This window comes from Lagopus leucura, unplaced genomic scaffold, assembly GCF_019238085.1.
Source record: "Lagopus leucura isolate 7727_CA_CO unplaced genomic scaffold, USGS_WTPT01 Super-Scaffold_100038, whole genome shotgun sequence".
NCBI classification, from domain to species: Eukaryota; Metazoa; Chordata; class Aves; order Galliformes; family Phasianidae; genus Lagopus; species Lagopus leucura.
This window is the reverse complement of record NW_024962287.1, coordinates 1,957,732-1,984,053: the sequence shown is the minus strand read 5'-3', so window position 1 is coordinate 1,984,053 and position 26,322 is coordinate 1,957,732. Positions and strand designations below refer to the sequence as shown.

Below are 26,322 nucleotides of genomic sequence, written 5' to 3'. Positions count from 1 at the left end.
CTGCCCAAAGACTCACCACCCTGCCGCCTGCTGAGCGTTCCCACCGCCACCGATTCGCGTCAGCCCATAAAGCCGTTAGCAAACCGTACCCCGCGCGCAAACCGGCGCATGCGCATTGGCAGCCACCGCCCCCCGCGTAGAAGGGCGGGCACAGGGCGGGAATACGCGCATGCACACTGCCTCTCGACACGCATGCGCAGTGCTGCGGGAGGTGCGGGTGCCGTGAGGGGGCTGACAGCAGGTAGCGGGGCTGCACGGGCTGGGGTGGCTTTGGGGTCTGTCCCGATCCTTCCAGTTCTCCCATTCTCCCCGCCGAATAGGGCTGGGAGTCCTCAGGGACGCCTCAAATCGGCGTCCTCACTCCTATTGGCCGCTGAAGGGGTGTGTATAGGGCGGGCTGTGGGACCAAACGGGACTTTGTGGTGTCTGCTGCCTGGGTAGGTGTGTGTGAGGAAATGGGGTTTCACAGAATGGTTTGGGTTGGAAGGGACCTCAAGGATCACGAAGCTCCAATCCCCCTGTGCCATGCAGGGCCACCAGCCTCCACATTTCACAGCAGCCCAGGCTGCCCAGAGCCCCATCCAACCTGGCCTTGAACACCTCCAGGGATGGACGGGGCATCACAGCCTCTCTGGGCAGCTGTTCAGCACCTCACTGCTCTCATAGCACAGAACTTCCCTCTGACATCCAACCTCCATCTGCCCTCCCTCAACTTCAAACCATTTCCCCTTGTCCTGCAGTTATCAACCCTTTCAAAGAGTTGATTCCTATTTGGTCAAATGAATGCTGAAAGCTCTAGTACTGTGTTCAGTTGTGGGCCACGCATTGCAAGAAAAACATGGAGGCCCTGGAGCGTGTTCAAAGTAGGGCAACAGATCCGTGAGGGATGTGGAGCATAGGTGTTATGGGGAGTGGCTGAGGGATCTGGGATTGTTCAGTCTAGAGAAGGGGAGATTCAAGGGAGACCTTATTGCTTTCTGCAACTCGCTGAGGGGAGGTTGTGGTGAGGTGGGTGTCAGCCTCTGCTCCCAGGTGGCAGCTATAAGAACAAGAGCTAATGGCCTCAAGTTGCACTAGAGGAGATTCAGGTTGGATATTAGGAAATATTTATTCTCCAGAAGAGTGGTAATACATTGAAAGAGGCTGTGCAGGGAAGTGGTGGAGTTACTGTCCATTGAGGTGTTCAGGAACCGTTTAGATGTGTCAGATAGGGACATGGTTTCATGGGCGTGGTAGTGATGGGTTGCACTCAATAATTAGTGAGGATTTTCCAGCCTTAATGATTCTATGATGCTATGACTTTCACTGGCTGGTTAATGATGGTGTTGTTTAGGGGCCAAAATAAGTTACGTGTTTCATTTGTGGCTGTAAATGAGTTGCAGGAATGTCTTCCCTTGCTAGAAGAAAATGTAGGATTTTTCCTCGACTCTTTTTTGCGCTGTCTGATTGAATGGGAAGGGAAAAGGATGTCTGTCAAATCAACAAGTGAATAATATGCTTTTGTTTATTCCTGAGTAATTGTTTTGGCTTTAGCAAATTGCTTGAGCTGTCATGCACACTTCTCCCATGTCAGATTTATATGATAAGGTAAAATATGTGGTTTTAATCCCTTCAGCTCATGCCATACTGGCCACCCATTGGGTCAAACATGCTAAGAGCCAAGGATGCTCTTCTGTGCCTGCAGTCCTGCCGTTGCTTCTGCCCAACACAGCTTCCAGCCTGCAGGCTCACATGGCGCTCACTGCACCGTCAGCCACTGCACCCTGAATGGGCTGCCCTTGCTGAAAAGCAGCTGAAAGGCAAGAATCCAAAGGATTTAATTTGGCATACCCCAGAGGGGATCGACATCAAGCCCTTGTACTCCAAAAGGGACACAGAAGAGCTTCCTGAGGAGCTGCCAGGGGTGAAACCTTTCACTCGAGGACCCTACCCAACCATGTACACATACAGGCCGTGGACCATCCGCCAGTATGCTGGCTTCAGCACTGTGGAGGAGAGCAACAGGTTCTACAAGGACAACATTAAAGGTAAGACAGCTGTGCTGGGAGAAGACATCACCGAGCTAAACAATGGGAAACATTCACATAAAGAATTGTATGGCCAATGTGATTATGAAGCCCTGTGAGTTTTCATTTCTGACGGGTTCTTCCCAATGGTACTGGATCGTTTCTGAAACTCTCTTTACTTCATTTTACTATTGAGATGGAAAGATGAACACGTGAAATGCTATCTGTTGCTACTCTGACTTGACGCTGACAAAATTTGGCAGCATCCCAGGGTCCAAAGAGTAGAGAGTTCATGGAACGTTCACTCTTATTTTGTGAGCATGTAGTAGCTCGTAGAGACAAAAAAAATCTGAGCTTGGTCAGTTAGGTTTCTGAGATCAGTTCATTCTGGCATCTTGGGTTCCCATCTCGTATTGTCAGTTTTAAACTCACATAAATACATACGTGTTGTGTCATTTGTGCTGCACTAGTAAGGCCAGCTTCATAAAAGATTGGTGTTTTCATTACTTGACAGCAGTTTCCCCAGTATTTCTGCAGAGGGTTTTGCTTTGCAGCACTATTAGGTATTTTCACTTGTAAAAGTCTCTGAGTCTGCTTTCTCTTACAGCTGAAAGTTGTCACTGTACTTCAGGGCTAACACTAGTTTTTAGATGAGCAATAGAGGCTGATGTCTGACAGCTAAGAGTTCTGCTGATGATAAAGAAGCTGATTGGCAAAGGAATGAAGTGTAGTTTCTTCAGGAGCTGCAGTGCTGATGGATGTCTGGGATTTGTAGAGTTTCAGGTACTGCTTCCACATCTCAGCAACAAAGTGCTCTAACTGGTTCCCTGCTCTGTATGGACAATTTTCTCTCACTGCATATGTCATTTGAGCCATGGCAATGGTCTGTATTCATATGTTTTATTTGTAGTAAAGAGAAGTTAATGTGGTGTGATTTATCACACTGTGTTTCCAGCTAAGCAGTATTTCTGTTTGCAAACCCTGATACTACCTGTGTATACACATTTATAATTTGTGGCTCAGTAATGCATTAAGCATAGTAAACTGATTATGTGGCTGACATGGAAAGACTAAATATTTTTGTCAACTAAGCTTTTCAAGTTGAAAATTACCATGTATTAGATGACTTTGGAGAAATCTGAGCAGGAAGCAACAAAAAATGGGTTTACTGCACAAACCTGAGTGGTGGAAAATAAACTGAATAAAATTAGATCAATCAGAGAATGGCCTGGGTTGGAAGAGACCTCAAGGATCACGAAGCTCCAACCCCCCTGTGCCATGCAGGGCCACCAACCTCCCCATTTCATAGCAGCCCAGGCTGCCCAGGGCCCCATCCAACCTGGCCTTGAACACCTCCAGGGATGGACGGGGCATCACAGCCTCTCTGGGCAGCTGTTCCAGCACCTTACCGCTCTCATAGCAAAGAACTTCCCCCTGATATCCAACCTCAATCTGCCCTCCTTCAACTTCAAACCATTTCCGCTTCTCCTGCTGTTACCTATCCTTTCAAAAAGTTGAGATCCAGTTCTAATGCAGCTGTTTAACACTTCTGAATCTTTTTTTTTTTTCTTTTTTTTTTCTTTTCTTCACTTAGCTGGCCAACAGGGATTGTCTGTTGCTTTTGATTTAGCCACCCATCGTGGCTATGATTCAGATAACCCACGAGTTCGAGGCGATGTTGGAATGGCTGGAGTTGCCATCGATACGGTAGAAGACACCAAAATCCTTTTTGATGGAATTCCTTTAGAGAAAATGTCAGTTTCTATGACAATGAATGGGGCAGTCATCCCTGTGCTGGCAACATTCATTGTAACTGGGGAAGAACAGGGAGTGCCTCAGGCCAAGCTGACAGGGACAATCCAGAACGACATACTGAAGGAGTTCATGGTCCGAAACACGTACATCTTCCCTCCAGAGCCATCAATGAGGATTATTGCTGACATCTTCCAGTACACCTCAAAGGTATTCATTGTTTAAGTGTGTTTACTTCATTTTTATACCTGGTTGACTATTTGTAAGGGGCTTTGCAGAACGAAGCAGAGAACAGAAAGACCTGTCATAGTGAACAAAGATGAGGTTGTGGAAGAAGGTGGGAAGACAGATCAAGACAAATTAAGGTCTCAAATCATTTGCAAACATTTATAAATGTTAGGATTAAGTAAATTCAAATCCAAATCAAATTCAGACAAGCCTGAAAAGACAGCAGGAAACTTGGATACAAGGAGTATCAAGTATCGAGTATTACACCCAGGAGGGGAGTAAACTCTTCAAAGGGGCTGACAATAGCAGGACTAGGGGAAATGGATCCAAGTTGAAGGAGGGAAGATTTAGGTTGGATGTTAGGGGGAAGTTCTTTACTAGGAGAGTGGTTAGGCCCTGGAACGGGCTGCCCAGGGAGGTTGTGGATGCCCCGTCCTTGGACGTGTTTAAGGCCAGGTTGGACGGGGTCCTGGGCAACCTGATCTGAATGTGTATGTTTGGTGGCCCTGCCAGGCAGGGGGGTTGGAACTACATGATCCTTGGGGTCCCTTCCAACCCGGGTGATTCTGTGATTCTGTGTGAGTAGAGAGGCTTTTTGTTGTGCAGGGGAAGCCACATAGTTAAGAAGCATTATTCAGCTGTTAGCAGGAGCAAGGAGGCAGAAAACCTAAAGGCCTTCTGCAGTGAAGTAAAGCATAGAAAGCAAATAAGGAAAAGTGTGAATCCTTGGATTTATGCCTGGAAGTTCGGTGGTGCTACCAGTTGTTTTTTGAGTTGCATTTTCATAGAAGAGTTGGGACACTTTGAGGAAGAGAGTGACGATGAGAAATAATAAATAAAGCACAACAAATATTGAGAAGTAGTAAAAGCATGGGAATGTATGCGAAATAAACATCTGAAAAGAACAGTTAGCATGTTGTATTTGCAATCTACAAATAGTGGATTATTTGTGAGTGTTGTCAGCACAACTCTCAGGTTTTCTCCTCCCTGCTGCTGTAATACACTTTTTTTATTTTTGCAGTATATGCCAAAATTTAATTCCATCTCAATCAGTGGATACCATATGCAAGAGGCAGGAGCTGATACCATTCTGGAATTGGCTTATACTATAGCAGATGGCTTGGAATACTGCAGAACTGGACTGAAAGCCGGCCTTACCATTGATGAATTTGCACCAAGGTGAGCTAAATACAAAACTCATTTTGGGTAAAGTTCCTAGAGTTGAATTTTAACCTTTTTCAGGATTTCTACACGTATAAGTAATATTTGCAAGGCTCTTGCTGCAAATATGTTTTCCTACCTTTGAAACTTTGTAACAAAAAAACCAAACCAAAACAAAAAGAATACTTAGCTGGTCCAGACTACATCTGTTTTAATGGACCGAATAAAACTAATTTACAAGCCCAAGCATTGCCCAGGCTTGTTGTAATAGTTGGTTTGTGAATCAGTGAGAGGGTCTCTAAGCAGTTGTTGAAAGAGTTTCTAATGGCGTTATAGCTTTAGGACTGCAGAGTGACTTGTGCTCCTAAGTAGTTTGTGAGCAATAACCACACACATACATTGTGTCCAGCATCTTTCCCCAGCATTGCAGTGCCACTGTCTGTGTTAGTGATGTGCTGGAGCTCTTCTTCCCCCAGGGCTCCCCCTCATCAGACCCAGGGCACATCTTAGCAGTTCCAGAAGCCATAACCACTGGCAGTTTGCCTGCAGTTACCTTGTTTCAAAAACTGCTTATTGGCATAGATGTGTGTCTTCTGTAGCAAATGGCAGCAGTGTCCAGGAATATTCCTATCACCTCACGTAAATCTGTAAAATTAAATGAATTGGGGGCCTTGCTGTAGGTCTTGTCCTTTACTGAAATTGAGTTTTTAGATTGGTTTAATGTTTTATCCTGTTTTTGTACTCTTATTACAGGCTCTCCTTCTTCTGGGGAATTGGCATGAACTTCTATATGGAAATAGCTAAGCTTCGAGCAGGGAGGAAGCTATGGGCTCACTTGATAGAGAAAAAGTTCAATTCCAAGAATCCCAAATCTCTGCTGCTTAGAGCTCACTGTCAGACTTCAGGCTGGTCACTCACTGAGCAGGTTAGGAATTGTACTCTACTTCCTAATTAAAATATGTTCTCGTGGTGTATATCTTAAAGAAGGCTGTTACAGGCACGTACATTGAGTGATTCTTCACTGGCTTAGGGCACAGGTTACCCAGTTACCCCTCTCTGAGGATCATGAAAGTTCTTCTTTTACTCTGAAGGTTTCTGCACTCAATGCAGCTGTTGAAATGTCTGAAGAAAGCCAAGAAAAATCTTAACCTAAATGCTAAAATTGCATTTTGTAGTATTGACTTCCTTTTTGTGCATAGTACTCCAGATTATCTGTTGCATCCATTGATGTATCCGTGAATTTGCTACAAGCAAATTTCAACAGTGGCTCCCACCTTTGTGTAATACTATCATTAGTGAAATTACTGAACATATGTGGCTCCAAAATGGATCTTGACTCGTGACCTGTTCTCCAAATGTGCTCTGAGACTTTGGTATTCTGGGGTGGAGGGATTCCACTGTCTCTACTTTGAATTAATTATTTGTAACACAACTCGATATCAATTGAGCTTTGCTTTATTATTGTGACCGATTTAATTGTGCATCCATAATTCTGGCTTGCTTTATTGATTAATCTCTTTGCCTGAAATACTGTTGAGCGATACATCCATTTCATTGGATGTCTCCCATTTTTTCAGCTTTTGGTACGATTACAGTTCTTCTGTTGGGAATTTTGCAATCATTTATGTGCAGCAGTGTTTGTGAAATCAATATACCTCAGCCCTGTGCCAGAAGCTTTGACCTTTAGAACCTTCCTTTTCTTTCCAGGATCCCTTTAACAATGTTATTCGCACTACGATTGAAGCAATGGCTGCAGTGTTTGGAGGCACCCAGTCACTGCATACAAATTCATTTGATGAAGCTTTGGGTTTGCCTACAGTGAAGAGTGCTCGCATTGCTCGCAATACACAGATCATAATACAGGAGGAGTCAGGGATTCCAAAAGTGGCAGACCCCTGGGGGGGATCCTTCCTGATGGAGTGCCTCACCAATGATGTCTATGAGGCTGCTTTGAAGGTTGGTTTGCACGCTGTTTTATGTTTTGTAGGAAAACTGCAGCTATAGAATTTTTGAGAGATGACTGTTCATATCTTGGTAATTTCTTAGGGAGGAATTATTTAACCCTTAATCTTCAGTGGTTTTTTTTTTTTTGAAGATGAACTTTATAAAAGTGTATATACAGTGTTTAGAGAGATGCATCAGCATTTCAGCAGACTACCTTTAGAAAGGAAATATTTCATTGTAGGGCAGATAATGAAAATATTTTGCATTCTGAAGTCTCCTAATTTTAGAGAATCTGTGTTTTCTGTGTATGTTTAAAGAAAAAAAATGAAGAAGAAGAAATGATCAACCCATCCTACTTAGGTACATGCAGAACAGGATCTCCAGGGAACCAAGCCTGCTGGAGTTCCAGAAGTGTTTGGACAACACTCAGACGTGGGCTGATTTTTTGGATGATCCTATGTGGAGCCAGGAGTTGGACTTGATCTTTTTAGAACTCACTATGTTCTTTGATTTATGTCTACTCGTGCGTGTGTTACTCTGCTTCGTATTTAGAAACTAGAGGTTATTGCAAGCCAAATTTTGTAGCCGTGTAAGAAGGCAGAAAATTGTTTGGCCAATGCAGAATTTTTGCTGTTGTTGTTCTATTGATTCAAAATCTTTTTTATTTTTTTCAAATAGTATATTTCATTTGTCAGTTATTAGTTGCATGTCAAAGGTATAGCCCAAGAGTAGCCTGACTGGTGGCAGACCTGAATAAAACTGTCCACCTGTATGTGGAGCTGTTGGATTGGATCCAGAGAAGGGCCACAAAGATGCTCAGAGGGCTGGAGCACCTCTCCTATGAAGAAAGGTTGGGAAAGCTTGGTGTATTCAGCCTGGAGAAGACTGGGGGAAACCTCATTGCAGCCTTCCAGTACTTGTAGGGAGCTTATAAGCAGGAGGAAGAACAGCTTATTACATGGGCAGATAGCGATAGGACAAGGTGGAATGGGTTTAAACTAAAAGAGGGGAGATTTAGATGAGATGTCAGGAGGTAATTTTTTACTCAGAAGCCAATGAGGCAGTGGCAGAGGTTGCCCAGGGAAGTGTGGGTGCTCCAACCCTGGAAGCATTCAAGGCCAGGTTGGGTGGGACTCTGGGTTTCCACAGCAGAGGGGTTTGGACTAGATGGGCTTTAAGGTTCCTCCCAACCCAAGCCATTCTGTGTTTAGCCTACAGGTAAACAGTGATTCTGCCTTTAAGCAAAAGTGCCAAATCCCAACATCAATTAATGAACTAATACAGGATCAGACACTAGGCTGGCACCATGCAGATTGCTCTGTGTAGTGGGGTGCACTGGCAGGTGTCTTTTAGGACTGGGTTAACTAAGATGCTTCCAGACAGTACCAAGCATGGTCTGATGACCACTCTCTGTAGGTAGTTTGAGCACAGTATTTTAGAGTTGAATGGGCTTTTGTATGAGAGTTGGACCATGACGCAGCACTTGTCTTCAGGATCTGGCAAATGGCCCTGGCTTTTTTTAGTTCATGAAACTGACAGGCAAAAGTCAGTGCAGAATCAAGGTCTCCAATTTTAGTCCTTCGTGAAGGGCAAACAACTGTTTGTGGTTGAACGTGCCTTGCACTGTTACTGAATTGGCCAAACTCATGGAGTTTTGGCAATAAAAATGATCTTGTTTGAGATCTCTTGCAACATATACCAGAATCTGGTCAGAGACACAGAGAGCTAGGAGAACAGGACTGTATACTTAGATGTACTTAGAATTTGGATGGTTGTGCAACTGCAAAGCTTGTTTTGTGAACCTTACTAATCCTCTTTTTCTCCATCTTCTGCATTTCCCAGCTCATTGAGGAGATTGAAGAAATGGGTGGAATGGCCAAAGCTGTCGCTGAGGGAATTCCCAAACTTCGTATTGAAGAGTGTGCAGCCCGAAGGCAAGCCAGGATTGACTCTGGTAGGGAGCAAGAAGGCAAAAAAAGGGAACTTTTGTTTTTTTCCTGCTTTCTTTTTGAGGTAGTACATTTAAAACTGCCGTTCCTGAGTGTAAATCTGTGATAGCCAGCAGGTGGCAGTGTTGAATGCATCTGGCCAAGAGGCTCCGTTTCCTTGAGAGCCGTTTATTTGTCCTGAAGACCAGAAAAATCATTTCATTTTAACAGTCACTTCATATTAGGAGATGATGCAGTTCTTTATTTGTGTATAGATACATAAACACAGACAGTGAGTGTCTGTGGAGGTGTGTGTGTGTATGTGCAACTGTGTACACAGTGTGTACACAAGTGTGGGAAATAGACTTAAATCCTTCCTATATTTCTTAAAGTATTTGAAATGTTATAAAGCAAAGCACTGTATTTTATTACTTAAAATGTTCTTGTCATGTAAACTTTGTGTCTTTTCACACTAATTTGCACATATATCCTAAATTTTTTTGTGTTTCCACTGGAAATAGGTTCTGAAGTAATTGTTGGAGTAAACAAATATCAGCTAGAAAAAGAGGAGGCAGTTGAAGTTCTGGCTATTGATAATTCTTCAGTCCGTAACAAGCAGATTGAGAAGATTAATAAGGTGGGAAATACCTTCTTAAAAATGAAGGCTGTTACAATTGCAAATAGAACTTAGGTAAACATTACAGAAAATGTGGCTTCCCTAAAGCATGACCCTTAAATCTGTTTGGATCCACTCTAGTTGTCAGTGGAGAAGTTGGATTTCTGTTCATTAATTTCAGTAGAGTGATGGAAACCCCCCAGGAAACGGAGTAGCAACAAAACCATTTGACTTTTGTTCATTTGGTGTTCGTCATTGCCTTTCAGACAGTCTCATGAGGATATGGATTTCAAAACTGAGACAGAAAACAGCTATGCCATGTTTTGCACTCAAAGTACGTAACATTTCTTACTCAGGCTGAATATTTTTCTTCTGCACTTCAGGTGAAGGCCAGCAGAGACCCCGCAGCAGCTCAGCGATGCCTTGATGCTCTAACACAGTGTGCAGCCACAGGTGAAGGCAATATCCTGGCTCTTGCAGTGGAAGCAGCACGTTCAAGGTATTAGAGATAAGGGTGAAAATCCAGCTGCTATTTAAAAACTGGTTGTTCATTTTCAGGGGGAAGTTTTTTGCTATGAGAGCGGTGAGGTGCTGGAACAGCTGCCCAGAAAGGCTGTGATGCCCCATCCATCCCTGGAGGTGTTCAAGGCCAGGTTGGATGGGGCCCTGGGCAGCCTGGGCTGCTATGAAATGGGGAGGTTGGTGGCCCTGCATGGCACAGGGGGGTTGGAGCTTCGTGATCCTTGAGGTCCTTTCCAACCCAAACCATTCTGTGATTCTGTAATTCATGTTTCAACTGTTTTTGGGTATGGTGTCAGTGAGGTTGGTCTCGAGGTCCTTTGGACTTTATTTTGGAGATGGAAGTAAACACAGACTTGTGCATATGATATTGTAAGACTGTTGCATTTTACAGTCTCTTGAAGCTATGCTTGAATTTCTACTGAAGAACAATGGGAATATGAAGTATCTCATCTGAAATGATGTTGTACACAGGAGTTGTGTTGTTTCAGGCTCAGAATCTTAGCAGTTTTGAGATAGAGCTGCCTTTTTCTGCCACCCTGCCATTTCATAGGTCAGGGAGCTTGAGAAGCGACTGAGATGTGAAAAGGGATGTGCACAATCCTAACACGGTCTGTTGCTTCATCTTTTCCTGCACCAGAGCTTGGTGTGAAAATGTTTTTATCGTTGAAGGAGGATGTTTCCTTAGGCAGACAGCGGTGTAAAAGATCCTCTTGAATGGAGCAGTGAGGCTTCCTTTAGAACCCAATGGAAGATGGGTGGGTTTTTTGTTGTTTTTTTTTTCACCTAAGGTGCTTTTAAGACTATTTTCTGCTTCAAAGTAAACATCAGTCTGTAGAATACAACATATCTGTCTGTTCCTTAATTAACTAAATGCCTCAGAAATGAGCAAGCCAAAATCACTCATGTTTGGAATGCCTTCTTGCTTGTTCTCAAGTTTCTTCATTCTCTTTTTTTTTTAACACTAACAGCCACTCTTTGAATACATTTCTGCACAGCAGCATGTCTACCTATACCTGACCTTGAACTGTGGAGGTCACTGGAGGATAATGTTGGATTTACCAGGAATTCATGTCTTCTGTACCAAAATTGACAAATTACCCGCTAGTTTCTTTCCTTAGTGACCTTGTTTTTATTATCTGTCAAAGCATTAATACTTTGTAAGCTGCAGATGTGAAACAAAATTTATCTCTGCCCTGAAGCCATGTAGGCTAAGTATGGGATGTGACCACAGAATGACTTTGTTATGGCATCTGATCATGGAGTTTTGAGCAACCTGGGCTAGAGAGAGGTGTCCCTGCCTATAGCAGAGTGGTTGGAACTTGGTGATCTTAAAGGTCCCTTCCAACCTAAACATTCTGTGACTCTATAAAGAGTATCTGAAAGAGCACTGTATGTACTGTGAGCAAGGAGTTCTTCTATATAGGGCAACATGCAAAGAGATTTTCAAGAGAACACACTCAGTGTAGTCTGTTTCTGCATCTCTTGAAACTTCCATTGTTTTTCTGCATAGAAGGAACAGAAGAGCACAACACAGGTATGCTTGCACGCGCTGCTCTTCGGTTTAAAACTGAATAAACTATACATACATGTTTCTTTTGCAAAAGAAGAGAAGGAAAAAGATTTGTTATTTTCTAGAGAAAGCAGTGTGTTCTGCCACAGAAAGCCTTTAGGCAGTTTTCACAGGAGTAAGCTGCCAGTGTTTATGGAGGATCTGTATCTATGTCAAGGCTGTGATGCAGGCTGTGATGTCTGGCATTGTGAGAGAGAGTCACTATTTCCAGATCCTATTTATCAGTCTGCTGCAGACTTGCTGTTCAGCCTTGAAGAAGTCTCTTAATCTAATGCTTATGCAGTCTGTTTTTCTACTTTTTTATTAATATCAGACAACAGTAACATTAACAAGATTATTTCGATATTCTGAAAAACAAAAGCCAGTGTAACACAGGTTGTACTTGCTAAGCTTTCTGAGACCCCACAGATGCTGTGAAATGAAGATTTACACAGAGATGTCAGCAGGTTCTGATGCAGTCATGGACAGGTTGCTTTGTCACTAATGCTCTCTGTGGCATTACTAATAAAATAAATTCAAAGAGAGTTCCAGGCTAAGTCCAGTTCATCCATAAACTTATAGATAATATAAATCATCTATTACTTGACGTTGGTTGCTTTTTTTGTGTATAATCTTCTGGACTCCAGACTTGACTCCTTCTTATGCTGAAGAAGAAAATGGGTAAGAGCAGAGAACTTTCAAAATATAATTCCAGAAGGTAAAGGGGGAGGGGAAATGACAAAAAGATGAAGCCTTTGTAACATGAGTAAAAAAACTGCATGTTCAGCTTGCTGCTATCTTCAAGACAAAGCGGGGAACCTGAAGACAGATACCTCAAAATAAGAGACCACCTTCAGGGATATGCATTAGAGATCTTGCTTACATGCTCAAGATAGGATTTTTGCTGTTTCTGCCATTTCACATTAATGTAGCTTTAGATTATAAGTACTGTTAAGTTTGCTGAGTATGCTGCACGTGAGCCAGTGACAGAGCAGCAAAATAGCTGGGCAGCCACGGGAATTAAAATACCTCTCTGAGATGTACAGGGGATCCAGTTAATACAGCGAAAATCCAATTGTTCTACTGGCTGTGTGGCAGACTGTAAGGTGGGCATCACACAGAACCGATCTGAAATGCAAACAGCAAAAGGAAACCTGCCTGCAGTTCATTGGTCATCCTCCTGTGAAGGTATATGGACAAGAAGTTGCACCAAATGTCCTTTGAGTCATTTGTATTAAAACCTTTCGAGTACCTCATCTCACCTAAGAGCAGCTTATAGGTGATAGCATGTTTTGACTGACTGGTCATTACTGATGATATATTTCATCAGGAGCTCGGTGGCATGCTGGCATATGGTGCCAGCTCCCAGTTCATTTCATACCACAAGGAAGCAGTTTGTTGTGATGCAGCTAAGTGAACTGCTCTTCCTCCACAGCTGTTTTCCCCTTCTAAGTAGACTCCTTTCCTCAGTATTTGGTTGTAGGCTCAATTGTTATTAGAACACAGCGTTGTCTTTTTGGGACAGTTCTGCATGTGAGATTTTACACAGAAGGGTGGAATCCATTAAGCACAAGATTTTAAATGCTTTGTAATACAAGCTGTTGTTTCATTTGTTTGTATGAGAAGGCAGCACAGCCTGGTTTGCTTCTGGCAATTGTGCTATAGCAGTAAAATGTGTATTATTTCTAGCACACACAGTGTCTCAAGTAGCAAACAAAGTTTGTCACTCGCATGGAAATCTCAGTCAATAAAATAGCTATGCTAGAAGCTGATAAGAAGTACTAAAATATAAAGAGCAAGGTCAAGAGAAACAAATTCCAGTAAACGAGTTAGGTTGCAGTCTGCTTTTGTGTGTGTACTATTTCTTTTTTTTATTTTCTTGATATATATATTTTGACTCTTAGTATATGAGTCCAAATGCAGAATCCTGCAAGCTGAGCATTAAAAAATTCCCAGGTGAGAAAACTTGATTTAATTTCCTCAGTATTTTGCCATGTAACAGTCCCAGCTGCCTTGTCATATGTAAAGTCACTTCTCACATCAGCAGAACAGTATTTTCTGAAAAATACTCTTGCATGTTCCAGTAGTGAGATGCAAGTCAGACATCCAGAGTTGCAGGGCCACAGGGGAAGCGAGTGTAATTGATTTTTTTGCTCCTGCAGCAAAGGAAAGAGTTGGGCTGCTGCCAGTTATTTCTGTATTCTGTTTCCATATAAGCCTCCTGATAGCATCAATACTTTGTTTCTGCATCTTAGGTGCACCGTTGGAGAAATAACAGATGCAATGAAGAAGGTGTTTGGGGAGCACAAAGCCAGTGACCGAATGGTGAGCGGAGCTTACCGACAGGAGTTTGGGGAGAGCGATGAAATCCTTCATGCTATCAACAGGTGAGAAGGGCTTTGCAGGAAGCCAAGCACAGGGCTCACATTAGGTTTCCGTGCTACTGTGCCTTAAAAAAGCCCCATAACAAACCACCTGCCTGGGCATTCCCATACCTGTAAGCCAGTAAGCAGGGTAAGAAAAAATAACTGCCATAGGACAGAAGTCATCAGTTAATTGAACTAACACTGAGATGGTTTTCTGCTCTGAGGATTTTGTTGAAACAGATGTGGTAGTCTTAGGGTTAAAAAGCTGAGAAACACTGTCTGAAATCCCCACACACTGGTTTGCTTTGTCTGAAGACTGTGTGACAGTAATGTCTACAAATATTTCCAATTATTCCTATTAGTAAAACCTGGTTTTGAGCTGCCCAAAAATTGTCCCTGCGGCTTCGTTCTTCACTGTTCCTAAAATTGTAAGGCTAAAATCTGCCTGGACATCAACCTAAAACTTCCTGTCTATCGTTGTTACTTTGTCATGTCACTAGGGAGAAAACATCAGAAGATGGCAATATGTGTGAAAGCAGTGAGTATTTGTGCCTTTTGGCAGCTTCTGCCTTTGCTGCTGTTCTCCTGAGTGAAGAGGCTGAATTGTTACAGTGGGCAGTGATGTAATATGGGCTGATGTGTCCCTACTCTGTTGGGTCTTATACATTAAAGAGTTATGGGATCTCTTGAAAGGGAATTTTCAGATGGCTTCACAGTACTGATGTTTAGCCTGATTGAAAGGTCATTGTGCTGGCAGATTACACAGTCTTCTCTTATTTCAAATGTTTCTTTTGAATGTAAGTATTTATCATTAAGCCTTTACGTGAAGCTGAACCTATTCCTTGAGAATCAAGAAGTAGTTTCTTTTTTGCATCTGCCATTATGTCAAAGTTCATGTGTACATGGTGTTGAAAGTAACTTTGCTACAAGCCACTTTTGCACAGGCCTTCAAAAGTGAAATTTCACACCTGCCCCTCTCTTAACTCAGGTCTTGGGGTGTACTGCCTTAGGTAGTCTTGGAGCACCAAAAAACTGTTTCTGTTAGGATTGAGCTTGTGGGTAGTAAGAAAAGAAAAATATGGAATAGAAAACAGAACAGAGAGAAGAATTGTAAGACTTCACAAATTAATGCAGATACTTACTGGTTGGAACTTAGGAACACAGAAGGCAGGCCCAACTCCTCCAGATCCTCAAGTAGAAGATTGGTTAGTCTTCTTCTTCTCTCAGCTCCTGTGATAGAATTCACTTCTAAACTGTGCGAGTGCTTTATTTACTGCTCTCACATGATGCATTTTCTGCTCCTGGCACAATCTACTGAGGTTGTTTAATTCTGTGCTGATAAATGCTTTGTCTTGAGTCATTCTTTTCCCCAAACTAAACCCGTGGATCCTACAGTGACTAACCCAGTCAAGTCAGCATTTGGTTTCGAGATGCACCAAGTCCATACAGCTCCATCATTTAAAAGAGTACTGAGAACAATATAAGCAGTATTAAAAAACTCCTTTTAGCAATGTTTCTGAGAAACAGTTGTCTTTGCTTCCTGCTCCAGGATAGATACTGGCAGTACATGGATAATGAGAGGTAAGGTGACAGATGAATCTCGGAGGCTGTGGTTGCACAGTCACTTGTAATTCAACAGACAGCTGAACTGTCACTAAGCAGAAGGGAGGCACTGGACACACACAGAATGGAAGCTGTACTAATCTTTTTCTGTGCTCCTGCATAGTGATGTACTACTGCACAGCACTTCTTGTGCCATGCTTCAACCTTTTTAATTAAATGCTCATAATTATTCTTAAAATCTAAGAGTTGTGTTTAAGTTGGTGGTTGGTTATTCAGCTCATTAAACCCTCATAGAAAGCAGTATTTTTACCATTGCAAAGCAGAAAAGTAGTGGTTTTTTTCAAAAAAGAATATTTTATTGTTCCAAATAGTAAATACAAGGAATGGATTAGTAATCACATAACAATAACTGTGCCAACTACATAAGCGAATGATGACTTGGAAGATCCTTTTATTTGATGTACAGAAATTATGCTGCAGTTGCAGCTAGTGCTTTTATTTCAGATCTGTGGAAATGCTTCTGGTGAATCTCAGTGACTGACAGTGATGTCATTCATGCTTTCCATCAGAGTTACCAAGTTCATGGATCGCGAGGGGCGCAGGCCCCGGATACTGGTTGCAAAGATGGGCCAAGATGGCCACGACAGAGGAGCTAAAGTTATTGCTACAGGATTTGCAGACATTGGCTTTGATGTGGACATAGGTCCCCTCTTCCAGGTATGACTGACTGAGCAGTGTTCAATCCCACGTCCTTCAGCAGCCAGGCCGGGGCAGTTAGCTGTGTGTAATCCTCTTTCCATACAGACTCCTCGCGAGGTGGCCCAGCAGGCTGTTGATGCAGATGTGCACTGTGTTGGTGTGAGCACACTGGCAGCAGGTCATAAAACTCTCGTGCCTGAACTCATCAAAGAACTCGATGCCCTCGACCGCCCAGACATTCTTGTCATATGCGGAGGTGTCATCCCACCCCAGGTATGCACCAGCATCATCTCCACCTGTGCTAGATTTAGCTGTTTCTTAGGTACTCTGAATGTCAGAGCTGACATACAGCACTGAAGGCTGCTGGGTGCCATCACCAGGTTCAGCACAGATCTGCAGGAAGGTCACACGGTGCTGTCACGTCTTGTTGATAGAGCTTTCTGTGCATCATGTCCTGGTTTAACTTATGTTGTTTGTTGGATGGAGTATTAAGTTCTGCTGTGAGGAGACTAGCCTCGGGGAAGTGTTTTTCATGTTCTGTTAGTTTCAATTACCAGTACCTTGCATAATATTGGTAAAGGTTAGCTCCCATCTGAAGGGAACTTATTACTTTCAGTAATGGTTCTGAAGAGGCACAGTGACTAAGAGGTATGGCTGATAGTGCAGCTGCAGGCTGCACATCTCATTCTCTAGTTAGCTGCTCCTCTTGTTCTCTGTCATCAGGCTTAGTCCCTCTCATTAACTATTTCTCCTAAGCTTGCTGGATTCCCTCACAGTCAGATCTGTGTCTTTTTCCTACAGTTTTCTTTAGCTCATCCAGAATTTGCCCGGCAGTAACATCCCTAGGTTTGTCTTCTGTCTAGAGAGGGACAGATTCTAGAGAGAGAATCTAGATTCAGACTGATTTTGCATACAAATTTATTTTAACTTCCTTTTCCCTGACATTTTCCTTCTCTAACCAGTCAGGTACGTAGTTCAGGATGGAGAGACTTTTAAAATGTACCAATCTCCTAGGATTTTTCTAAGAGACAAATTATGTTCTGTCCATTAGGATACCACTAGCCTGTAGCTGAAAGACATGTAGAGTATACTGTGTAGAAGTGAGAGAGACTAGATAACTGCTTCTCCAGTCACTACAGAATTTCAGGCTGACTATAACATCAGAGTTACTTAGATTGCAGGGACCATGAGCAGCCAGTCACCTATTCCAAGCCTTTGTTCAAAGCAGCATTTTCAAAATTCGAAGGTAGATCAAATTTAGATTAGGTTATTCAGGGTCGCATCCATTTGACTTCTGATATTAGTCTGATGATAAACAAATAAGACCCTTGTTGTAGATGCTTTTTAGTATTTCTTTATTCCTCCAGTTACTGTATTTTTTTGTCATTTCCCTTGATGCTCTGTTGCCTCTCAGGGAGTTGATGCATATTTTCTCAGGCCCGGCACATACAGTCACTGTGAAGGTCAATTTTCTGTTGCACTGTTAACTAAAGATCTCACATTTCTTTCTGGACAGGATTATGATTTCCTACATAAAGCTGGTGTTACCAAAGTGTTTGGCCCAGGGACTCGTATTCCTAAAGCAGCTGTCCAGGTATTGGATGATATTGAGAAATGCCTGGAGAAGAGGCAGCAGTCCATGTAATGCTGAAATGCAGCACTATTCACCCAGCCTTACGTTAATCACTTTGGGAATGTAATCATCAGCGAAGGACGGCCAGCCACGTTCCTTTGGTTCCCCACGACCTGGTGCTTTGTGCTTTCTAAGAAAGTTGTAAATTCTCTGCTTGTTCTGCTTGAGGATTATTTATGTATTTACCCACAAAAAAAATTTATCTCTGAAACTATTAATTCAAGGAATCAAGGGAATTCAGGAGGTGGGTTTGCTGTTGGTTTGTTTTTTTTTGTTTTTTTCCTTTTTTAGATACACTGATAAATAAAATATCAGCTCAAGCTCTTTGGTTGACCTCTTTTGCATCCAGATAACCATTTGAATTTTGGAATCATGTATTTGGCAGGCATTGGAGTCTTCAGGCAAAATTACTAAAGTTCAGCAGAGATGTGATTGACTTAAGCAGCACTTTGGTGTTAATGTTAATCAGACTCAGTTCACTTTAGAAATAAGTAAGTAGATAAAACATAGTTTTTCTAAGTTCATGGTTTGTTTAATAAGACAGTAATGTTGTATCTGGCAGTAACCAATATAGGAGCAGCTGTGCACCTTTTGCCTACATCATTGCTCCTATGCTTCACTTTTTCTCAAATAAAGCATAGAATCAAAGAACAGACTGGGTTGAAAAGGACCACAGTGATTGTCTCATTCCAACCCCCTGCTGTGTGCAGGTCGCCAACCAGCAGCCCAGGCTGCCCAGAGCCACATCCAGCCTGGCCTTGAATGCCTGCAGGGATGGGGCATCCACAGCCTCCTTGGGCAACCTGTGCCAGTGCCTCACCACCCTCGGGGGGAAAAACTTCCTCCTCATATCCAACCCAAACCTCCCCTGTCTCACTTTAAAACCATTCCCCTTGTCCCATCACCACCCACCCTCACAAATAGCCGTTCCCCTCCTGTTTCAAGTGTCCCCCTCCCTTCAAGCACTGAAGGCCACCATGAGGTCTCCCTGCAGCCTTCTCTTCTCCAAGCTGAACAAGCCCAGTTCCCTCAACCTTTCCTCACAGCAGAGCTGCTCCAGCCCTCTGCTCATCTCAGTGCCTTCTCTGGACCCGCTCCAAGAGCTCCACGTCCTTTCTGTGCTGGGAGCCCCAGGCCTGGACACAGCACTGCAGATGGGGCCTCACAAGAGCCGAGCAGAGGGGGACGATCACCTCCCTGTCCCTGCTGGCCGCCCCTTTTTAATGAAGCCCAGAACACAGTTGGCCTTCGGGCTGCTGGTACACACTGCTGCCTCATGTCCAGCTCCTCATCCATCAGGACCCCCAGTCCTCTGCAGGGCTGCTCTCAGAGGGTTCTTCTCCCAGTCTCCCACCTGGGATTGCCTCCACCCAAGTGTAGCATGCTGCACTTGGCCTTACTGAACCTCATCAGGTTCACATGGCCCCCCCCTCCAGCCCGTCCCTCTGGATGGCTTCCCTTCCCTCCAGTGTCTCAGCTTGCTGTCATCTGCAAACTTGCTGAGGGTGCACTCAGTGACACTGTCTGTCATTGGTGAAGATGTTGAAGACCACTGGTCCCAAGACCGACCCCTGAGGGACACCGGTTGAGAAGTTCCTCTCAGTGGTCATTCTCACTTAATGCTGTACCTTTGTCCAGTATTGTTCTTGCTATAGCTGTTTATTTAACAGCTAGGCTTTCCTTAGGTAAATTCATCCTCAGCTCTCACCATTTTTGCCTCCCCTCTAGAAGGAACTGAAAGAAATCCTTTGTTATGATGACACTATTTTTATTCTTTTCTTCCTATTTCTCTGCTCACAGGTCAGGTGGTATCAACCTATCACATAGGTAATATCAGCCATTACCTATGTTTGCAGTATTGACTCCTTGATTTTTAAAACTCAAATCATCTTCAAAATCTGCATCTTGTTCCTTTCGAGTTCAGCAAATTAAATTCCCACCTTCAACTGGAATCTTTATATGCTTGAAGGAGAGCTCTTTAAAGCTCTGGATTGGGACTTGCTAACATATATCAGTTCTCTCCTGTCGTATTAAGGTTGAAAAATGAAATGAGTCTAGGGAAGGAATGGTTCTCTCACCCAGCATGCACTATTTGTACGAGGCCCTTTAAGGAGACAAAATACTCAGGTGAACTGACTGTCCTTCAAGCTAGGGATCAGTTCCTGCCAGGCAGGTAATCCTGGCAACATCTTTTGCCATGCCGTTCCCAGCCATAACATATCTCCTCCAGGAAACAAATGGTAGAAGAGATATCAGCCAGCAACAACCTAAGAGCACAATTCCCTTTGCCAAGAGGGTCCTTCAGATCTCATCCTGCTGTCTGCGACATACAGAAGGCTGCTACCTAACCTCTTCAGACCGAGGCTGCTTGACTCCTTTTTATGCTTTGTGATTTCAGGAACAGCACCTCTAAGGGTGTATTTGTTGGTCTCTTTCAGATGTGTAGATAACAACCACTTCATCACCTCTTCCTGGCATTGGATATTTCTTGCTGCCTGTATGTTTTTCTGTCTGTAAAGCCAGGCTGGATGGGGCTTTGGGCAGCCTGGTCTGTGGGATGTATCCCTGCCCATGGGGTTGAAACTGGATAGGCTTCAAGGTCCCTTCCAACCCAAACCATTCTGTGATTCAGGAAAGCTGCTTTCTCAGATGTACTTATTTGGCAGTGCTTTGTGTTCAGGCTGCTCTTCACTCTGATGGCTGTTACTGACAGAGCCAAGGGTCCCCAAATGGGTTGCATTAAAAAGTTACAAGCAAGAAAAAAAAAAATAAAAATTAATTATAGCTGTTTCCCTGAATGTTTGTGCGACCAAAGGTGATGATGGTCTTGTTTAGTACATAAATCTATTTCCTCTAAGGTGGAAATTCGTGAAAAAAATAGCGTTGCTGCTGTTGTGCATTTTAAAAACAGTAATTGGGAGCAGTTTGAAAAATATATACTTACAATTTTAGTATTCGACATAAGATATTCAGTGACAACTCCGCATGCTGCACTCCTGTTTGTTTGGACCCACGAGTGAGTCAGAATCTTGACGCATGTGCTGCAAGCATTGCTGCACGTCAGTGCATTGCAGCTCCCTGCCTCTCCACCTTTGCATTGGAGGAGAGACGTACGTTATCCCTCCCACTCCACATCATCGAGACGGAATTGTCCGCAGAGTTATCAGCGCTGAAGAAATGGACCCGCCAACCCCAGCAGCACTGCAGCTGTTTGATTTCATGACGGAAAGTTTTGCTGAAGACGTAGTAAATAAAAGGGTTGTAGGCGGTTGAAGACTTGGCAAACAGACACGGCAGCAGCGTGACGATGGGCTGCAGGGAGTCACCGGAGTTCAACATGGACCAGAAGCTGGCTGCTGCGTACGGCGTCCACGCGCTCAGGAAACCAACTGAGATCAGCACGGCCATCTGAAAGGGAAACACGGCTTCAGTCCTCTTCCTGCACAGGGCACGTGGGCATGGGCTCAGGTGAAATACCTGAAGCAGTGAGCTTGCTACTTGTGCAATAAGTGATCTGGGCAGTGCACACGTTGCTGCTCCCACCGAGCACATACACACTGCGATTCCTATGAAGGGGCTGTCGGGTTGGACTCGATGATCTCTGGAGGTCCCTTCCAGCCCCTACAATCCTGTGATCCTGTGATCATCCTGTTCTCGTCCCCTTCCTGACTCTGACTGCAATACGCCATGGGAGAAACAGCCCAGCCAGAAAGCTCGGCTTATCAACGGAGTGGCCTCCAGAAAACTTGAGTCTAAGCTCTTCTGCAGGAAATGTGGCATGGTGCTTATGTGAAAAATAACATTATCTTTAAAAAAACACCTGTTTCTATAGGGACTGTTTATAGCTCTCACCTGGAACAGCCACTCAGTCCATTTAAAACGCTTAGGCAGGCAGGACTTCCACTCCAACTACCCTGTGAATGTATTCATCAGTTACTCCAGCATGACTGGAAATCTCTACATCCAAAAAAATCACAGATGTATCTGACTACAAACAGCTCGCACGGTACCTGTGGCATATAATCCTGACCATGCTCCTGAAATGACAGTTTCCAGGAGTCCCCTGATGGGGTCAGAGTATGGGTGGCACTGTAACCACATCTCCACCTTTCACCAACGCTAGACAAACGCAACAGAGGGTCATGAGCACACCACACACGAGCAGGAGCAGTTCCCTGCAAGCTCCTGGCTGCTGCAGACCCTCCCCCTCACTGGGATAACTCACCAACGTCAGCTTCTTCTCCAGTTTAGCTGCGTGAGGAATCCTGTTGATATTCTGGATTTCTTGGTATGCTTTATGAACCTTCCAGGCAATTCCCAAGTAACAGGCGACGATGGTCAGAGCAGGCAGGACAGTGCACAGCAGGAACATGCTCAGGATGAATGAAAAGCCATTGGAGGAGCTGTGGAACTTGCTCCAGGCTATTGTACAAGAGATGCCAAATGGCTCGGGGCCGTAGTAGCCCCAGCCTACCAAGGGCAGAATGGCCCAGAGCAAGGAGTAGAGCCAGATGAAAGTAATCAGGATGTGAACAGTATTCTTAGAGATTTTGTTACCTGCAAGAAAGAGGACAGCAAATCTATGTGGATCTCACCTCAACCACACAGTTTTTGCAACAAGTTCTTCAACATACGGATGGTGGCTGCAAATATGCATGGGTTGGGTGAGCCATGAGTGCAGCCTTCAGTGCCAGCCTAAAGCTTGCGAAGTCATGCTGCTATACAGGATCAAGTGAACTGCAATCCCAGACCAGGAACACCAGCACACAACTCAAGTTTCAGTACCTCTGCTTGCAGAGAAATGACAAGATAAGACAATGTGGTGCAACAAATATTTGGGATCTCCATTCCCAACAACAAAGTTGTTTCATCAGTATTACTGAGAAATGAAAAGCCACACTGCTTAATAAGGAATTCAGCCAGATCCCTCTAGGAGAGGTGTGGTAGGAATGGTGGAGGTTTGGTATTGCAGTTAAAGTTGAGACAGTTACTGATCTGATACTGCAGCCCGTGTTCAGCAGAGTCCCTCTCTGAACATAATGGCCCGAATGCATCGTTATGAGGCTCCCGGAGACGCAATGACTTACTGTTAGATTTGGATGAATTGGTAACAAGGAAACGAATCACAGCCATGGCACACAGCGTCATCATGCTGCAGACACCAAAAAGGAAACCCATCAGGGCATAGTATACGCAGGATGCATCTCCTCCCAGCCAGGCGTGGTTCCAGGCAGATGCAATGGCCAGCGGGTACATGCTGACTGCCATCCCAATATCTGCTACTGCCAGGTTGACTGTAAGCAGCTCCGGTGACTTCAGGAGGGAAGAGCGTTTCATTGCTGTAGCAAGGACAGCAGAATTTCCAAGGATTGTCAGGATGGCTGAAAGAGATTTAGCACACGTATGAGATGCAACTGCACAGAGGATGTGATAAATGCCTGTTGTTAGCCTGGGGCTGAAGGGTAGAAGAAGACAGATGTCAGTCAGGCCGTGGTTCTGCTAAGGACTTGCTAGAGCAAAGAGGAGAAATTCTGTCCTATGAATTGCAGGCTGTACCTTGCCCTTTCCCATCACCAGACATCCACATTACTCCTCTCCCTGTTCCATGCACTACATTCCACTTATTCACCCCTGGATCCAGTCTTGTGTAAGTAGCCCACACCTGTTCTTGTAGATTACCTTGCACAACATAACATCAAGTAGAATGGACCTATCCACCTCCACTGTTCTCTGGTAATATCCCTGTTTACTTTCTATGAGAAGAAATTGTTTTGCCAGAGGCAAACTGGAGAGCAGAGCCTGCTTTGCAAATGGACCTGTTGGACATACATTATCCAGTGATGCTATAGGGCTTTTGACAACAGTGTCAAAAGGACATGCAGCTAAACAACTCATTTTCTCTTCTCTTACATGTGAACACTGCACTGGAGCAATGTTTTGATCAAAGGCTTTTCTGAGAAGGTGTCCTCTGAAGTCAGAAGTGAAAAAAGGGTACAGGAAAAGTGAGGGTGGTGAGACACTGGCACAGGTTGCCCTGTGAGGCCATGGATGCCCCCTGTCTGGAGGCACTCAAGGCCAGGCTGGATGGGGCTGTGAGCAGCCTGGGCTATGGGAGGTGTCCCTGCCTACAGCAGGGGGTTGGAACTGGGTGATCTCAAAGGTCCCTTCCAACCCAAACCATTCTATGATCCTATGATGAAAACATTCTGTCATGTTCTCTCACAGCAGTGGAAACAGGAAGGCTGCATTTGCTCACACACAACCCATTCATCAAGTGCTCACAGGCAAACAAATCAGGGGACACGCAACAAAACCAAACTACATGCACTGGCATAAATGCACACATGGGCACAGATGTCAAGGGAAAGATTTCAACAGAACGTGTGTTGGTGAAGCTCTGGACGATACAGTGCCATGTAAGGCTCTGGTAGCTCACTGCTCAGTACATGGGATGTTCCTGAGCTGCACAGAGGACTCTGATGCAGTGCTGGAAGCGATGCCTATGGATCCCTATAGGAGTGCTGTGAGATGATAGCAGAGTGGCACAAGAGCAGTATCACAACGGCAGCAGCAGGAGCCAAAGGAGTTCCCTTCTTGCTACCCCATCCCATTACTTGAGCTCTGTATTTGCTTCTCTGTGAGAAAGCAGCTGACATCTCGGCTTGGGTTCTGTTTTACCTTTTCAGTGTTGTGCAGATATTGATTTTTCTCATGATGAATTCCACTCTTTGCTATCAGCATGACTGAGGGGACAGGCGCACAGCAGTGCATGGAGAGGTATGAGATATGAAATCCTAATGTCAGTGCTGCTTCCAAAATCCTTCCTTTTGACACACAAAAAAATATTTGCTGGTCTTTCTGGGACTGCGTGCCTAACCCAGTCCAGCTCCTCTGCAAATAAACAGCTGTACACAAACAAAACATCTGGTCCATGCAACGCAGCTGCTCTTCACCCACAAGGAAACCATCCCAGGGTCACACCACGCTGCCCTCCCTGCTCAGCCCTGCAGGACAGGCTGCCCCCTCCCTCAGTGTGCAGGGCTGGGATCCCACAGTAAAAGGCAGACAGCTTACTTTCAATACTTGTGATGCCACAGAGGCAAACCTGTGCTGGCAAGTCATGAAAGCAAAGGATGGGGCAGCCGCGTTCCGCTCAGGCTTCGAGCAAACAGGCTGTGCAAGAACTCACCTACGATCAGAAGAAAGACCCCAGCTCCATAGTCCACTACCGGGTGCAGTTTGGAAATGTACTGCTCCTCCATCATCCCTTATGGAAGCAGGTGAAGGTTTTAAATTAAAAGTGAAGTGGTCGTGGTAACAAAGGGGCTCTTCCTCGTGGCTCGCCTGCCACAGATGCGAGGCAGGCAGCTGGGTGCTGCCGGGGCCAGGGGACCCTCTGCTTTCTCCTCTTTCCTCCTCTCGTGTGGCAGAGGAGAAGGCTGGGGTGAGAGGAAGGCTCACCCCCTGTGGACACAGCGAAAGCTCAGTGCAGCCACTGGCACTGCACGCCCGCCCGCCTGGCAGACATCTCCCCTCCCACCCCTCCTCTCCCACCGCTTGGCTTGTCAAACAGCTTCACAATGCACATCCCCTCCAAGTGCAATTGCTGAGCAAAAACAATTGTCATTCATCCATCAGCAGCCGTGGGAAATAAATCCAGGCTGAAGGATGGAGCAGGGAAAAGCAGATGAGGGGTTTTGCTTTCCAGTCTTATGGATGTGTAGGGGAAACATGCAGCTGGGATGGGGGGCCTCTGGAACGATGAGAGGAAAGCTGTTTGCTGTGGGGTTCTGAAGGCTCATAGCCGCACCACTAAAGGCAGGATGTGCAAAGTGCTTACAGGGCTGGTCTGGTATTAAATGTGGAGGTTGGTGGCCTGGCCTGTGGTGGGGGGGTTGGAGATTCATGATCCTTGAGGTCCCTTCCAACCCAGGCCATTCTGTGATACTGCAGTGGGCAAACCTGCAGGATGCTCTGTGCAGTAAGAACAGCTGCAGAGCAGCGGAACTGAGAGCTGCATCATCCCAGTGACACTCTTCTGTTGTTAGTGGGGAAGCAGCCAGTGCAAAACCTCCCATCCAAATCTACATTCCTCTTATAATACCTGAGCCCAAAGTTATTGTAATGCTCTCACTGTCATTATAAATGCTGCTGAGTTTTGCTCCAGGCTCCAAATAAGGCATGTCTATCAGTGTACAATGCAGGCCTGGATTTTGGTGTGTTCACTATACAGATCTGTAGTTGCAATGTCATTAACATGACTATGGCCTATTTCACTTTGTCCAGACACCAGGTGTTGTCTGGATCCCCAAGCAACCTGAAACTTCCAAAATCCTTGGGAATCTCAGGGACTCC

General features: G+C 44.6%; 2 protein-coding genes across 3 annotated transcripts; one reads left to right on the top strand and one right to left on the bottom strand.

Moving 5' to 3' along the window:
- The first annotated feature begins 169 nt into the window (after positions 1-169).
- Positions 170-18,622, top strand: MMUT (methylmalonyl-CoA mutase). 2 transcript variants are annotated; one of them, XM_042883523.1, is made up of 13 exons: positions 170-241; positions 1,616-2,027; positions 3,601-3,968; positions 5,008-5,165; positions 5,901-6,072; positions 6,855-7,103; positions 8,934-9,045; positions 9,541-9,656; positions 10,019-10,134; positions 13,962-14,093; positions 16,205-16,352; positions 16,440-16,607; positions 17,851-18,622. In XM_042883523.1, the coding sequence occupies exons 2-13, from the start codon at positions 1,619-1,621 to the stop codon at positions 17,977-17,979; spliced, it is 2,277 nt and encodes a 758-aa protein (XP_042739457.1). In that variant the 5' UTR covers positions 170-241; positions 1,616-1,618; the 3' UTR covers positions 17,980-18,622. The 2 variants fall into 2 exon arrangements, with proteins under 2 accessions (XP_042739457.1, XP_042739458.1); XM_042883524.1 differs by lacking the exons at positions 16,205-16,352; positions 16,440-16,607; positions 17,851-18,622 and adding an exon at positions 14,573-16,179.
- A 2,405-nt stretch (positions 18,623-21,027) lies between these two features.
- LOC122186631 (opsin-5-like) lies at positions 21,028-25,229 on the bottom strand. The gene is made up of 4 exons (XM_042883457.1): positions 25,157-25,229; positions 23,055-23,348; positions 22,193-22,524; positions 21,028-21,375 (listed from the first exon to the last, which is right to left on the bottom strand). Exons 1-4 carry the CDS (start codon positions 25,227-25,229, stop codon positions 21,028-21,030), a joined length of 1,047 nt encoding a protein of 348 aa, XP_042739391.1.
- Between the last annotated feature and the right edge of the window lie 1,093 nt (positions 25,230-26,322).

What these genes read in the sequence shown, in the direction of transcription:
- LOC122186631 (XM_042883457.1), bottom strand. Translation starts at nt 25,229, where the DNA reads ATGGAGGAGCAGTACATTTCCAAACTGCACCCGGTAGTGGACTATGGA. An exon ending in CAATTCATCCAAATCTAACA is followed by an intron (nt 22,525 to 23,054) that starts GTAAGTCATTGC and finishes TCTTTCTTGCAG; the next exon opens with GTAACAAAATCTCTAAGAAT. An exon ending in TGGAGAAGAAGCTGACGTTG is followed by an intron (nt 21,376 to 22,192) that starts GTGAGTTATCCC and finishes TTTCCCTTTCAG; the next exon opens with ATGGCCGTGCTGATCTCAGT.
- MMUT (XM_042883523.1), top strand. Translation starts at nt 1,619, where the DNA reads ATGCCATACTGGCCACCCATTGGGTCAAACATGCTAAGAGCCAAGGAT. An exon ending in TCTTCCAGTACACCTCAAAG is followed by an intron (nt 3,969 to 5,007) that starts GTATTCATTGTT and finishes TTATTTTTGCAG; the next exon opens with TATATGCCAAAATTTAATTC. An exon ending in GCTGGTCACTCACTGAGCAG is followed by an intron (nt 6,073 to 6,854) that starts GTTAGGAATTGT and finishes TTTTCTTTCCAG; the next exon opens with GATCCCTTTAACAATGTTAT.